Source organism: Leucoraja erinacea, chromosome 12 (genome assembly GCF_028641065.1).
Source record: "Leucoraja erinacea ecotype New England chromosome 12, Leri_hhj_1, whole genome shotgun sequence".
NCBI lineage: Eukaryota > Metazoa > Chordata > Chondrichthyes > Rajiformes > Rajidae > Leucoraja > Leucoraja erinaceus.
Window position 1 is genome coordinate 22,482,788 of NC_073388.1, and position 16,853 is coordinate 22,499,640.

General features: G+C 44.5%; 1 protein-coding gene across 5 annotated transcripts in view; it reads right to left on the bottom strand.

Annotated features, from left to right (window-relative positions):
- Positions 1 to 372: 372 nt before the first annotated feature.
- LOC129702164 (Krueppel-like factor 12) overlaps positions 373 to 16,853 on the bottom strand; it is a 126,797-nt gene continuing 110,316 nt past the window's right edge. For all 5 annotated transcript variants that reach the window (XM_055643779.1, XM_055643780.1, XM_055643781.1 and 2 more), the window contains 2 exons: positions 14,253 to 14,401; positions 373 to 1,267 (listed from right to left, as the gene is read on the bottom strand). In XM_055643779.1, coding sequence (XP_055499754.1) covers positions 1,086 to 1,267; positions 14,253 to 14,401 — 331 coding nt within the window. In that variant the 3' untranslated portion in view covers positions 373 to 1,085. The remainder of the gene's footprint in view (positions 1,268 to 14,252; positions 14,402 to 16,853) is intronic.

Genomic DNA, 16,853 nt, shown 5'->3' on the forward strand with positions numbered 1-16,853 from the left:
TTCATGTTGTAACAAGCTGAAAAATTCACAGTAGGCAACTAAGGCTATTAAGAAGATGCATCAGTTGGTAATAGTGATGGCCAAAGGCTGTGTGGGTGCCAGCACCAGCCTTTGTCCCTGGTGCAGAAGGAGCTGTAACTTTACTGGGATTGCCACAGTGAAAACAATATCACTAGGTACTGTGATCACAAATACCATTATAGAACTGGACCAACTAATGGAAAGAGAACACAGGCTTGTCAACATCCTCCCACAAGCCTAAATAAAACGTAGCGGGTTGATTACAGGAAATCATACTGAGCAGCCAGATTTAGATATTACTTTGAGAAGAAGGGGGGGGGGGGGGCAGCGATCAAAGATATATTCCACAGCTTTATGTCACAATTGTGATTTTATTTCATTCGCCAGGAAGATTGCTACCAGGGGAAGGAAAGCTGTTTATCATTTGTTAAGTAGATTTGCGTTATCTTTCCATGTGCAATGCACAGCTGAAACATAGGAAATAAATTCACTTTGTATCAGTAACATTTATACACCTCAGCACTGAGCAGTTAAAAACTGAATATTAAAATCAGTTAAAATGTTAGGAGTTCCCACTGTTTAAATCGTTCACATTAAATGGAAAATATGATACAATGTGAAAAGAATATTTTGTTCTTTAAAAGACACAACACCAATGATTCATACCAACCTCAATTCTGTTTTTACATAATCTTGTGTTATTCATCAGCCAACAAGTTTGTCATTGTAATTTAACATGATTTGGGCAGTGAATAAGAAGCTGCCTGCTTTTTTTCTGCCCTGTGTTAACGTAAGTAAGAAGAAAAATTCATGACAAAATGACAGGTCGGGTTTAAATTACATAAACGCAGTCAGTACTTAACATCAAAAAGAAAGCTGGTTTGACCAGTTTCAGTCTTTGAGGGCAGGTGGGCTCTCTTTCTTTCTCTCTCTCTCTTTATTTTTCTCTGAATTGGCATCCACAGGTGCCATCTTGCAGCAGGCGCTGTCAGAATTCAGCAATGCTGAATAATTGGATGGAGGCAGAGCTCGGACTCTGATGTGAAGCTGGCCTTAAAGTACCTTCACATCATCAAGTGTCTTCTACGGTGCAGTGCAAGGTGGTCCGAGCGGGAAAAGCTGCGGTCACAGTCTGAGCATTTGAAAGGCTTTATGCCGGTGTGCTTGCGGAAATGCCTCGTCAGCTCATCGGAGCGTGCAAACTTCCATGTACATCCTTCCCAGGTGCATCGGTAGGGTTTCTCTCCTAGGAAAGTAGAACAAAACTGTTAATGGTGTGCAGACCACACAACACCTCCTCTTGGATTCGCTAGATCTGGCATTCTAAGACTGCAGGGCATAATCAATTTATCAAAATGGATGATGAGTAGGATAGTGTTAATGCACAGAGTCTTTGACCCAGTGTAAGGGAATCAAGAACCAGAGGACTTTGGTTTAAGCTGAACGGGGAAAGATTTAATAGGAACCCGAGGGGAGATTTTTTCACACAGGTATATGGACTGAGGTGCCAGAGAAGGTAGTTGAGGCAGGTCTGATACGATACAATAAAACTTTATTCATCCCCGGAGGGAAATTGGTCTGCCAACAATAACAACGGACAAGGTACACAAAAACTTGAAATCAAAAGTTTAAACTTAAAACTGTAGCAGCATTTTTAAATTACTAGAAAAGGAAAAGTTTAGAGGGACAAATACGGTCAAATGGGATTAGAGTGGATGGGGCTAGCATGGATGAGTTGGATAGAAAGGCCTGTTTCCATGCTGTAAGACTCTATGACTAATAAAGTTCCAAGTTCTCCTCAGCTTAGCTTGAAAATATGAAATAGGGAGGTTGAGAAAGACCACCTCCAATTTGCATTGAGCCTCGCTCTGACAATGGAGGAGACAATGTCCATGGTCAGAGTGAGGTTAAATGCAAATTGGAGGAACAACATCTCATATTTCGCTTGGGCAGCTTACAGCCCAGGAGTATGAATATTGATTTCTCTAACTTCAAGTAACCCCGGCATCCCTCTCTCTCTATCCCTCCCCCACTCAAGTCGCACCAGCTTCTCGTTTTCACCCAACAAACAGCTAACAATGGCCTATTTTGTTTGACATCGTAACTTTGTTGCATATCTTTCTCCCTCTTCCCACTGCCCCGGGCCCCACACTCCCTCTCCCCGGGCCACACCCTCCCTCTCCCCGCTGCCCTGGGCCACCCCCTCCCTCTCCCCGCTGCCCCGGGGTCCCACACTCCCTCTCCCCGCTGCCCTGGGCCACACACTCCCTCTCCCCGCTGCCCCGGGCCCCACACTCCCTCTCCCCGCTGCCCTGGGCCACACACTCCCTCTCCCCGCTGCCCTGGGCCCACACACTCCCTCTCCCCGCTGCCCTGGGCCACACACACTCCCTCTCCCCAGGCCCCACACTCCCTCTCCCCGCTGCCCCACACCCCACTCTCCCCGCTGCCCCGGGCCCCCCACTCCCTCTCCCCGCTGCCCCGGGCCACACACTCCCTCTCCCCGCTGCCCCAGGCCCCACACTCCCTCTCCCCGCTGCCCCGGGCCCCACACTCCCTCTCCCCGGGCCACACACTCCCTCTCCCCACTGCGGAAACAAAGATCTGATCTTTGGCCGGAAGCAAGATGGCGGAACAAGATGGTGGAGCAAGATGGCGGAGACTGGTCGCTAAAATGGGTCCTATAATCACTCATGAATCCGCCCATGAGTGTACTACACATTTGCGTGAGAGTAACCCATCTTGCTCTGCTCTAAGATCTTTGATGCTGCCTGTCTCGCTGAGTTACTCCAGCTTTTTGTGTCTATCTTCGGTTTAAACCAGCATCTGCAGTTCCTTCCTACCCATATCACTGGTAATCTGTCGTAGGAGCCAGACCCAAAGATAAAAGTTGGCCGGGCTGGGATAGCAGCATTTACTTGCTGCCCTTCAAAGATTCTCTTAGGATCTAAAGCAAATGCAAATAAAACATGGCAATTCCAGCAGCATAACATTTCCTACAATGTCAATCAAGATTAAAAGTCTTGAAACTACAGCCTTTTATATGTTGAGGGATTTGAAAACCAGTGTTGAGGGAGTTAGTAAATTTATGCCCAAAGGATAACAATAACTACATCAATTAACAGGTCCAGTAACACGAGTCCCATTTTAATTGGGGAATGAAAGAATTTGCTGAGCTGACATTTTAATAAAAAGACACAAAGTACTGGAGTAACTCAGCTGGGTCAGGCAGCATCTCTGGAGAACATGGAGGGCTGAAGACGGGTTTCGGCCCGAAACGTTGCCTATTTCCTTCGCTCCATAGATGCTGCCACACCCGCTGAGTTTCTCCAGCATTTTTGTCTACGAACATGGATAGGTGATGTTTTGGATCATGACCCTTCTTCAGATTGAAAAAAAAGCTGAAAGCAGAGGCAGAACAAAGTCTGGCAGGTAATGGGTTGATAAAACGTTTTTTTAATAAAAATATACAAATTTTCAACGTGATATAAAACCAAGAGCTGATCTGCATCTCTTGGTAGATATAAAAGATCTTCTCCCTCTACTAGAATAAATGGAGAACTTATCGCCGGTGTCCTAGTCAATACTTCTCTCTCAATAAAAAGCTATGAAAGAATGATGATCTGGTCAATCACATTGCTACATGTGATATACCTGCTGAGCATAAAATGGCCACCTACTTTCCTATGTTACAATAGTAACAGACCATCAAAATCATTTCAATGGATGTAGAGTGCAGCAGATGTCCAGAGATTCAGAGAAATTGACCCTTTGACTCACTTTGTCCATGCTGACCATCATGTACCTATTTATAGTAATCCCATTTACCAACACTTAGTCAGTAGACTTCTATGCCTTGGTGATTTAGGTGCTTGCCACAATCTATATTACTAAAACTCTGTTCTTGACCGCTTTTGGCGATCTGTGCTGCGATTTCCGAGAGAACGCCGCCACCTACGGCCGTCATTTTTGGCCACCTCGCTCAGAGCCCCCCTCTGCCGCATGTGTGCCGAGGATTTTTCCCGTCGATGAAATATGACCGAGATATTAATGTTTTTACAACATTCCCCATTCTTTCTACTGCCCCCGCTGGCAGCAGGGGAGGAGGGGACTATAAAACCCAGAAGTGTCCTGCTTCAATCACTTTCTGCCAGACCACGAAGTGAAAGGGTCATGGCTCTCTGAGCTGCAGCTCTACTCCAAGGTGAGTCCCCTGCATATGCTTTTTCAGCCAATTGATATGTATGTTGTTCACCATTCACCATGGTCTGACGTTTCTTGGCATTTTGTTGGAAAGAGTTTGTATATTTGTCTATCTATATTGTCTTTGAAATGTGTATTGAACATGAAATGCATTTGTATATTTGTCTATCTATAATGTGTTTGAAATGTGTATTGAACATGAAAAGCATTTGTAAATTTGTCTATCTATATTGTGTTTGAAATGTGTATTGAAAATAAAAAGCATTTGTTATTGTTATAAAGCGTTTGCAAATTTGTTTCTCTTGGGTTTTAAAATGGTTGCACCCGTTTTCAGGTGACTAAAGCATGATGTCTTTGAAATGTTCATGTAAATTGAAATGCATTTGTTGCAACGTTTTCAGGCGAGTAATGCACGAATAAAGCTTTATATTTGGCCCAGAACTGTGTTTAAATTTAAAATCGGCACTCATTTTGTGATTTTGGCGGTTGCAAGACGGCGGTGATGACGTCATTTCTGGTGATTGGTGACCCAGCGGCGATGCCGTCATATCCGGTCGGAGGCGAGATGGCGGTGATGACGTCATTTCCGGTCGGAGGCAAGATGGCGCTGCCCCCAGAGTGCACGAGGTGTTGAAAAATTCTACAGAACTGGTGAGTGTTTGTGTGTTGCAGCCACAGCGGCAATTGTGTTTCAGCAAAAGCTGCAATTGTGTGTGTGTGTGTGTGTGTGTATATATATGTGTGTGAATATATGTGTGTGTGTGTATGTGTGTGTGTGTGTGTGTGTGTGTGTGTGTATGTGTGTGTGTGTGTGGGTGTATGTGTGTGTGTGTGTGTGTGTGTGTGTGTGTGTGTGTGTGTGTGAGAACATATGTGTGTGTGTGTGTGTGTGTGTTTGTTGGACATTATTTAAAAGCAGCATTGTTTCAGCCACAGACTACAGCAGGCTCTACTGCAGGATTTGAAGATTTGTTTTATACACTGTATATTAGTAGTGTGTGTGTGTGTGTGTGTGTGTGTGTGTGTGTGTGTGTGTGTGTGTGTGGTGTGTGTGTGTGTGTGTGTGTGTGTGTGTGTGTGTGTGTGTGTGTGTGTGTGTGAATGTGAATATATGTGTGTGTGTGTGTGTGTGTATATGTGTGTGTGTGTGTGTGAATATGTGTGTGAATGTGTGTGTATGTGTGTGTGAATATATGTGAGTGTGAATGTGTGTGTGTGTGAATATGTGCGTGTGTATATGTGCGTGTTTGTGAATATATGTGTGTGTGTGTGAATAGATATGTGCGTGTGTTTGGATATGCACTGAATGTGTGGGTGGGAGGGTAATGGCAAGGAGCAGAGTGGGGGGGAGGGGGGGGTGAAGGTAGGTGGGGTGACTGAGTGAACTGCCAGCGTACCAGGCGTGAGTGACTGCACTGCCAGCCCACGAGCCGTGAGTTAGTGAACTGCCAGCCCAATAATCCATTGCCAGCCCAATAATCCATTCAGTCCACCCTCTTTCCCCTTCTCTCTTACACTCACCTGTTTTGGGCAGAATTTCTGGCAGTTTCTCAGCCGCCAGCCTGCCAGGTCCCAGTGATTGTACTGCTAGGCCACAGTGACTGTGCTGCCAGCCCAAAAATCCATTTGGCCCACAAATTCCATACTAGCCCTCTGGAAACCAGTACCTTCGACCCCCAACACTCATACTAGAACCCCCCACCCCCCCCCCCCACTGGCCAGCAATATTGGAATTGGTGGAGAGGTGGAATATTGTGTTGGGTGTCCAGCCCTCCCGTGTGATGCTGGGACCCAACGGGTCCCAATTAGTCTAGTACGTCTTAAATGGTGAGAATTCTTGCCTCCACCTCCCACTCAGGCAGGTCTGCCTGCTGAAGGAGGCACTGTGCATTGATCCCAGCAGGGTATAGATTATTTTCCTTTGATCCCCAAACCTTTGTCCTCTAGTGTTAGATATCTCCATCATGAGGTAGAGTTTTCCAGTATCTACTCTATCGCTGCCCACTCATATTTTTGTAAACCCCTATCAGGTCCCCCCTCAGCTTCCTCGGTCTACGTAAAACAAAACCAGACTATTGAGTCTCTTCATAACCGAGTGAGAATGTGTGAAACCTGATACCTAAATGCAAATCTTCCTGTTTAAATGGAAGAGTGTGGTGCATTGCATCAACACTCACTGCCCTATGCACTGTTTCAAAAATCACAATGGTGATCACTCAAGCAAGGTGATGATGAGTAACCATCCTCTCAGTACAGATGCTGGTTTCGAAGTTCCCACATTACGCACAGGGAAACAAGAAACAAGTTGGGACAGATGTACAGATGTTAGTTAATACTTCATACTACCTGTATCATCATCGATTGTTGATGAAACAAAGCCTCTGTGAGGCTATGCAAATTGTTCCATCTTATTTTGCATATTGGCTCTTGCATTGATGTAACACATGAAGAAGGATTTTCACTCTATCCTTCCTTGTAATTATAAAGTACAACACTGGAACAGGCCTGTCAGCCCACTAGGTCTGTGCCAAAATAAACTAATCTCGCCTGCTTGCACGTAATTCATATCCCTCCATTCCATGCGTATCCATGTATCTATCAATAGCTTCTCGAATGATGCTGTGATGGTATTTCGGTCACGGTCACAGAGGTCGACGTCAGAAAATCCTTCAGAGGGGTGAACCCTCGGAAAGCGCTGGGACCTGATGGTAATCCCGGTCGTGGTCTAAAAACATGTGCGAACCAAGTGACTGGAGTTTTTACAGACATTTTCAACATCTCACTTCTGAGGTCTGAGGTTCCCACCTGCTTTAAAAGGCATCAATTATACCGGTGCCCAAGAAGAGCAAGGTGACGTGCCTCAATGACTATTGACTAGTGGCACTAATGTCGGTGGTGATGAAGTGCTTTGAGAGGCTGATCATGGCGCAAATCAACTCCTACCTCGACAAGAACCTGGACTCTCTGCAGTTCGCTTACTGCCACAACAGACCAACGGTGGATGCGATCTCACTGGCTCTCCACTCTGCTCTGGACGACTTGGACAACAAAAACTCATATGTCAGGCTGTTATTCATTGACTACAGCTCGGCATTTAACACAATCAACCCCTCCAAGCTGGTTACCAAACTCTCAGAACTGGGTCTCTGCCCATCCCTGCAATTGGATCCTCAACTTCATCATCCACAGACTGTCCGTATTGGTGGAAATGTGTCAGCCTCGATAACAATCAGTACGGGAGCACCTCAAGGCTGTGTGCTCAGCCCCCCTGCTGTACTCACCCTATACTCAAGACCGCCTAGCCGGTCATAGTGCGAACTCCATCATCAAGTTCACTGACGACACCACTGTTGTGGGACGAATCACTGATGGGGATAAGTCAGAGTATAGAAGTGAGATCGACCGTTTGACCAAATGGTGCCAGTGCAATAACCTGGCCCTCAACACCAGCAAAACCAAGGAACTGATTGTGGACTTTGGAAGGGGTAGGATGGGGACCCATAGTCCCATTTATATCAACGGGTCAATGGTGGAGAAAGTCAAGAGCTTCAAATTCCTGGGCGTGCATATCTCTGAAGATCTCTCCTGGTCCGAGAACACTGATGCAATTATAAAGAAAGCACATCAGCGCCTCTACTTCCTGAGAAGATGACGGAGAGTTGGTATGTCAAGGAGGACTCTCTCGATCTTCTACAAGCTGCACAGTAGAGAGCATGCTGACCGGTTGCATCGTGGCTTGGTTCAGCAACTTGAACGCCCAGGAGCGGAAAAGACTGCAAAAAGTTGTAAACACTGCCCAGTCCAACATTGGCGCTGACCTCCCACCATCGAGGAGATCTATCGCAGTTGTTGCCTCAAAAAGGCTGCCAGCATCATCAAGGATCCACACCATCCTGGCCACTCACTCATCTCTCCGCTGCCTTCAGGTAGAAGGTACAGGAGCCTGAAATCTGCAACATCCAGGTTCAGGAATAGCCACTTCCCCACGGCCATCAGGCTATTAAACTCAACTCAAACAAAACTCTGATCATTAATAGCCCATTGCACTTTATCTGTTTATTTATGTGTGTATATATATATATTTATTGGTATATGGTCACACTGATCTGTTCTGTATTTATGTATGCCTACTTTATTCTGTTGTGCTGAAGCAAAACAAGAATTTCATTGTCCTATCTGGGACACATATAAACTCTCTTGAATCTTGAATGGCACTATGGTATCTGTTCCAAACCAAGGGATTAGGACCCTACAGTTCCCAAGCTGTGCAGGATCCACAGGGTTAACCATTTCTCTCATCTCTCCTCTAACTACTAGTGAGCAGTTTAGGCCTCAAACAATACAGTAAACCAGCACAATAAGTGGCACAGGCCCAATTTCATGCATGATCTGCTAACACATGGTAGTGCCTAATTGCACATAGATTTCAGGCAAAATACAGGTTTCCAATAAAGTAATTGAGCTCCAGTTTGGTCAGGGTGGAGTTTGCATGTTGTCTCAACGAATGTGCAGGATACCCCTGGTGTTCTGGTATCCTCAAAGGCATGTGGGTCTGTAGATTAATGGGACACTATCAATTGTTACGCATGTGCAGGTGACTAGAAGAATCTGGGGGTTGGGGGTTATTGATGGGAACGTCATAGAAAATTGAACAATGTAGCGCTGGAACAGGCCCTTCGGCCCACAATGTCTGTGCAGAACATGATCCAAATAAAACAATGTCATCGGCTTACACATAATTCATATTCCTTGGTTCCCTTCATATCCACATGTATATCCAAAAGCCTCTTAAATGCCACTATCGTATTTGTTTCCTTCACCACCTCTGGCAACACGTAGCAAGTGCCCACCATTCTCGTGTAAACACGTGCTCACCACATCTCCTTTAAACATTGCCCCTTTCACCTTAAAGCTATGCCCTCTAGTCTTTGATGTTTATATCCTGGGAGCAATGATCTGATTGTCTACCGTAATGAAAAGATTAATGCAGGATTAATATAAATCAGTGATTGATTGATGGTTTGTATGGACTCAGTGGGCTGTAGGGCCTGATTCTGTGCCTAATAAACTGCAGCTACCTGCACCGTCCAGAAAGACCAGCTCTTACTTTGCGTTAATCTTGCTGAGCAGCATGAGTAATGTTAACCCAATTGATACTCCAGGCCCTAATTAGTAATCTGCAGTCGTCATTAAGATGACTCCAAGTGACTCCAAGATTAAAAACCACAAATGGCTTTGAAATGTCAACCTCTGTATGGATTCCTGGGTTCCAGTGTATTGATGTTATTCTCTCAGTCGCTAATGAACGGTATTTTTCATACTTTCAGTCATAAAGGAAAACAAATACAGCAAATATTCTACCAATAACACAAAATACACAGTACAGAAGCAGGCCATTAATTGCAATCCATGCCAGAGGTTACCTTCCCCCCCTCACACCTCAATTCTTCCTCATCTGTTTCTCTCAGGCCAAACATCCTGGTCTCCCTGATGTTGACGTTTAATAGTCACGCCCCTCATTATTCCACGTAGTATCATGTTCCGCAATCTCAAAGTATCTTTTCTTTCATCTAAATTCCCTCTTTGATTTCTTAATTAAAGAGCAGTCCACATTTGGTATTCGACTGGCAACTTCTGACTGATGAGAGAAAATAATTTTCTGACCATTAGGGTGTATCTATATTCCACAACGAGAGCTGACAGCTTGTGCGCCCAGGTTCACCAGTAGCTCCACTCTCTGTTCCAAGCACGCTCTTTTACTTTCAGATGTCAGTTATACCCTTTACATGTTGCAGCATCAAGATTTGTTTTTCAAGTACAGTTCAGACAACATGTTAACGAGAAATATTAAGTTGCATTACTCTTAAATTTACCAGTTTAACACTGATGCAGCAATACTTTTATATAGTCTGAAGAAGGGTTTCGGCCCGAAACGTTGCCTATTTCCTTCGCTCCATAGATGCTGCTGCACCCGCTGAGTTTCTCCAGCTTTTTTGTGTAACCTTTTATATAACTCTTGTAACTAGAAATGGAAATTTGTCTTAAAATTCTGCAGTCTTCCCCTGCAGTCCAGGCATGAATCTTTCAATTACAGCGTTAACACTACAACTTTAGCATCCATTGAGTGGAGAGGGAGTGTAGCAAGAGGCTAGGAACACATTATTTTGGGGCACTGATGTTGAGAATTATCATAGAGGATGTTTGCCACCTTCCTTACTGTGTTTCCAAAGCTGTTGTGCTGCTGCAGTAATAATTTCATTGTTCTGTTTAGGTACATATGGTTATTAAACACTTTTGAATATGATCAAGGGGTCATGAAATCAAGTATCTAGTTGCAGAGGAAGCTGCTGACTCCTTGGTCCAGAAGTTTTGTTGGAATTATGGTGTAAGAGGCAGTGCGCTTATCAATAAATGGGTGTTAGATGGTCCAGGGATAAGCGTAAGTCCCGGAAGATGGTGTCTGCTGTCGACTTCCTGCAGTAATTGGCAAAGTGCAGTAGGGCAAGGCTCTCTGGGAGACTGAAGTTAATGTGCTTTAGTTAATGACTAAAGTTAAGGTGGATGTCAGAGCCAGTGTACGATAGTCATTAAGGCACGCTATTTGGCTTTTCTTTGTTACTGCAATGATAGTGGTCTTCATAAATCAGGTTTGAACCTCAGAATGGAGTTTGAGAAGTTTAAAAATATCTGTGAATACTCCTGGTAGTTGGTCCATGCAGCTCCCGAAGGCATGGCCAGGAACTCCATCTGGTCAGTTGCTGTCTGCCTGTTCACTCTCAGGAAGGCTAAGACTGCCGGGGCCGGTGATGTGATTCCACTGACCTTCTACTCAAAATGACCATAACACGTGTTGAGCTCATCAGTTTTTGCCTACAACAACTGCTTGACATCACTTTAGCCTCTTATAGCGACAAGCCTTGCCACAATCGATTGAAAAACAATTCAGTTATTCTATCTAACTTACTTAAAATCTTAAATTTTCCACATTACAAAACAAAATATTTTTTTTTTGAGAAAAACAATCAATAGATTTTTTTACTTCTTGAACTGGAGTAAATATTGATCTGTGTAACACACAGGAAACTACCCATACACCAAAACACTGAGACTTAGAAATTCTCACCTGCTCAGACAGCTGTGGTCCACTGATGCAAAGTTCAGTTGCACCTTTTAACAGGTTATTGCAGTATTTTGTTGTTTCAAATATGACCTAGGTGAAGTCTGGGATTTCAGAGGCAGAGGGAGGCAACAGCACTGATTAGGCCATTGCAGTGTAGCAGCCTTAATGTGAATGTCCTAAGATCACAAACTTGGCACAATTGGGATGGTCAGAATCAAGGGAATAGAGGGTCGGGAAGGAGATGTGGGATAGGGATTGCGTGCCGAGTATGGAGCATATTGGTATCCCAATTCAGCATTATTATGAAAACGCATTCATCCCATGATGGTCACTATCAAGACAACTTGGTTGAATTCCCTTCACAATGCTCCAAAATCAGCGTTGCCTGGAGAGTGATATCTAAAGCAGAAATTGCAGCCAGTGCACAGAACTGAATCAACACAGAAAATCCCAGGTTGAATTTCTGAGGTAGCAGAAAGCTATGCAAGAATATCCACAATAACATTCACCCAAGGTGACTCCAATCCTCACTTGCGTAACACAAAATAATCAGCACTGCGCAAACGTGCAAGGTCTGTCATTCTTCTGGCTTCCAGTGCCCTCTTGTGGCCATCAGAGGCTTTAACATAGATTTCACATATTTCTAACACACTAAAACATTGTTGTGTTTGGTCCTCAAACCATGTCAGGTTCCCCTTATTAAAAACATAACATTAGGTCCAAACGGGTTAGAAAGAGTTTAGAAGTTGTCATGCTAAGGAAGTACTAATACAAGACCATCGCAGTTCAGGACTGTACCGTGCTCAGTGGGACTCAGCTGCCTGATGCACAGAAATGTGAGATGGGGCTCTGGCAAAGCTCATTGCCTACGGCAGCCAGACTCCAGCTGCCTCACAGGGAGGCAGGCTGCGGGGGGATGGGAGGAAGCTCCCAGATTCACAATGAGAGAGTCCTTGCCAATGAAATACATCCCATGAGGGAGGATATAAATCGAGGCTGCTATGTCAAGATGAGCTGCACACTACTAGAAATAATCTTAACCAGATACACACAAACTCAGCGGGACAGGCAGCATCTCTGGAGAAAAGGAATGGGTGACGTTTCGGGTCGAGACCCTTCTTCAAACACAGGCTGTTATGCCATTCACACTGACCACATGCCCAACCTTCTCCTGCACCCTCCCTCAAAGGCGAGACAACGAAAAGGTGACTCAAGGCATTTATCACCTCCATGTAGACCTTTAAAATGGAGAGGAAGAGGCATTTTTTTAGCCATGGAATTCATTGCCACAGATGGAGGTGGAGGCCAAGTCATTGGGTATTTTGAAATCGGCGATTGATAGGTTCTTGATTAGTAAGGGTGTCAAAGGTTAAGGGGAGAAGGCAGGAGAATTGGGTTGAGGGGGGGTAATAGATTAGCCATGATCGAATGGCGGGGCAGACTCAGTGGGCCAAATGGCCTAATTCTGTTATGTCTTATGGACATAGCAGTCACAGGAGGAAGGCAACCTTTCCAACAGCACACTGCTCCACATTCAGAGATGCCACAGAGGTACTCATCAACTCATGTGCAGGGGCTACATGCAGTCTTCTCAGTATGTTCTGTAATAATGTCACCTAGTGTTCAGGTTCAGAATATTTCCTGTTCACAGGGCCAACAAGTCACCTCCTACTGAGGCCTCTCAGGCAGCAGACAGACCCAGGTCCCACAGCCATCTATTCCAGGCAGCTCATTCAACTCGTGATGGGCAGCAGTCCAAAGTCCAAATGAAGTGAAAGGTTGTCATGGGTCAGCAAAATCCATGCACTCCCGGAGAGAACAGGGCCATCCGTCCAGCAGCCTGAAAATAGCTGGATGGGGATTACTGCAAGTAGTGCCCAAACACTGAAACCCATGTCCAAACATTGTCCAACTACAAGGCACTCGGATGTCATACTTGACAGACAGATGTCATGGTTTACTATTAATGAAAAAATAGAAGTTGCCATATTGTAAACAATTCCCAAGGCTCCAGCACATACAGTGGTCAGTGGTGGAGTTGACAGAATATGCATCACTCAAAGAGTTGATGAAAAACCTAGCTTTGCCAACTCATCATGAAAAAATGAAGGTACACAAAATTGCTGCAGAAACTCAGCGGGTGCAGCAGCATCTATGGAGCAAAGAAAATAGGCGATGCTTCGGGCCGAAACCCTTCTTCAGACTGGTTAAAAAATGAATGTTTTACAGCATATTGGAGATTTCTTTTTAAATACAACCTTACTATTAAAAAGCGTTGTATAAAACAATTCTATTTCTCTGTTAAAACTGGCCATTATTTCCCAGCTGGCTAGAAGTTAACCATGCAGAGACCGACTCCAACTGGGATACTGTATATAATACCAAAGAAGAGGTTTAAATTGATTTCATTATAAAGATTACTTGACATGAACCATAACCCTATTAAATCTTGAACAATCTTTTAAAAAACCCGATAATCCTGATGAAGTTTTAATTATTGATATACAACAGAACAGATGTTGAAATGCACTAAACTAATACTTCAGTTTTAACCAGCAAGTGGCTTCTTAAGCTCAGATCAATAGCAAGGTACTCTTGGTGAATAATTCAGATGTTTGTGCAGAGGTAGCTTGCTTATCTTTTCACTTGCAGATTTTTACATTACTCAGTTTACAATGATAAGAGCTTGCAACGATGAATACAGAGAATACATAACCATCTTGAATGCTGCCTTTCTCAACATCTATCACCCTATCCATATTCTTAATCATATCCATATTCGTGTCGGACTCATGTTGGCTGTGCTCCCACTGATGTGGCACCTGCAAGAGCCCTGTCCTTACCGAAGAACACAGTAGGTCCACAAATGATAACCAAACCTGCCCTGAACCCTAGGGGTGACACCGACCTGTATGGATCCGTCGGTGTGCCTTTAAGTGAGAGCTCTTCGTATACACTTTATTACATCCCTCAAAGTCGCACCGATGGACACGCCTCCTTTTTGCATCAGGTGACTCAGACCTCGGTAATCGTCGTATTCCGTGCAAACTCTGGGCACTAGGATACGCAGAGGTTACATGTTAGAAATATTTAAACATATATACACATGACTACAATCTTTAAAAATAATTCAATTTAAATAAAAATACAAATTATCCGGTGAATACACTAATGCCCCCACATCAGGCCATGCCTCTGAATACCTGGAGCACCAGTAAAATCTGCTATGAATGATAATATTGTATGTGGTAGGCTCCCGAAAGTCTCTTACGCATTCCTATCAGCAGCTGTAGTTTAGGAGATAAATATCTAAACCGTGTTTATTATTTTAACCCCTCACTGACAGCTGAGAAAAGGGCTTTTCCAAATGAGGAGAATGAACATGACTTAATTTTGGGTCACTGAAGTCGGGCAAGGTTACTGCAACACAAGCATTCCTCCAAGCAGTAATGTGATGGTAAAATAAAATGAATCACTATTTTGCACTATCAATACGAGCAGATTATTACCCGAGACACATGCAAATTGGTAATGGGTAAACAGGATTAGGGAGGTAAATGCTTGGTTTAAAACTCGATGTGGTAGGAATGGGACCATAGCACCAGCAATGGGAGGGAGAGAGCTGCTTCGTTGGGATGGGCTTTACTTGGATCACACTGGGACCAGTGTCCTAGTGAATCACAGAGGGCTGCGGACAGGGCTTTAAAATAAATAGGTGCGAGAACTTCCAAAAATAGAATCGAGGAAAAGAGAGATGTGGTATTGGATAATGACAGGGGCATTGACCAGCAAAGTGTGTCAGGCTGGGGCAGAAAACACAAACAGAAGTCTTCAACTCAGAACAAATCCAGAGTTAGTAAAAAAATGTGGAAAAAATCAAGGCTGAACAGTTTTTATTTAAGGTAGACACAAAATGCTGGAGTATCTCAGCGGGACAAGCAGCATCTCTGGAGAGAAGGAATGGGTGACGTTTCGGGTCGAGACCCTCCTTCAGTCTGAGTTACTCAATCATTTTGTGTCTACCTTCTATTTAAACCAGCTTCTGCAGTTCTTTTCTACATGGTTTTTATTTAGTTTGGTTTAGTTTAGTTTAGAGATACAGTACGGAGACAGACCCTTCAGCCCACCGATGCAAACCAGCAATCACCTGCACACTGGCACTATCCTACACACTAGAGACAATTTACAATTTTTTACCAAAGCCTATTAACCTAGGAACCTGTATATCTTTGGGATGTGGGAGGAAACCAGAGCACCCAAAGAAAACCCACATGGTCAGAGGGAGAATCTTTAACTGTGCATGTGGCATTTGCAATAAGACAGAAGAGCTGACAACACAGGTAGCAAACTGTAAGTGTGATCTAATAGCCTTTACAGAGAGACCTGGGTAGATCCTGACCTTAGGAGCTGCCTGTGTGAAGTTTGCACTTTCTCTCTGTGACCGAGTGGGTTTCCTCCGGGTGTTCTGGTTTCCTTCCAACTCCCAGAGAAGTGCAGGTTTGTAGGTTAATTGCACTTTGTAAATTTCCCCTGGTGTGATGAGATTGAATGTGGAAGTGGGAACATAGAATAAGTGTGAATGGACGATCGAAATCACTGCCTTCAATTTAAATAAGAGTAATTATAATGCTAAGAAGATAGTCTCAGATGGACTGGGAAAATAAACTAAAGAGCCTGTGCCACTTAGGCGATTTTTTCAGCGACAACCGGAAAATAGGCTGTCACCACATGGTCGCGGGGTGACACCTGTATTGTCGTGAGTTGTCCCCTCAAGTGTCGTAACTTTTTTCTTGTAGCTGCTGGATTTTGAAATGTTCAAAACAGTGGGCTTGATGTTGCCTGTCTTCTCCTGTCGTAGGTGCTGTCGTAGGTGCTGGCGTAGGTTGTTACCAGGATGATGCCAGGTGACGTTGGTTGTCGCCTGGTGGTGACCTCGGTGAATTCCATTGACGACAACCTACGTCATCCTACATCAACTAGCGACAGGTACTGGCGACTGAATTGTCTTCAGTTGTCGCCAACAGAGTCATTGCTTGTCGTAGCTTGTCGTGGATGGACGTAGGTTAACTTCGTTTGTTGCCTGTGTGGTCATAGGTTGTCGTAGGTGTGGTCGTAAGTGGACATCCTAAGTCGCAATGGTTGGGTCTCCAGTTGTTGGCAGCTTACCGTCGACTAGGTGGAAGGTTGTCATAGACATTGTCGTTGGGGGGGGGGGATCCAGTCACCGCTTTTTTGGCGGCCTGCTACGACTGCGACAGTTGCCGGCAGTCGGCGAAAAAATCGCCTATGTGGGACAGGCCTTTAAGAGACAGGTTTGATTGGGAATGATTGGGCTAACATATGATGAGCGTTTGACAGCATTGGGCCTGTATTTACTGGGGTTTAGAAGTATGAGGGGGGAACATGCAAAGAGTGAAAGGCCTGTATATACTGGATGTGGAGAAATGTTTCCACTAGTGGAAGAGTCTAGGACAAGAGGCCGTAGCCTCAGAATTAGAAAGGAGAATGA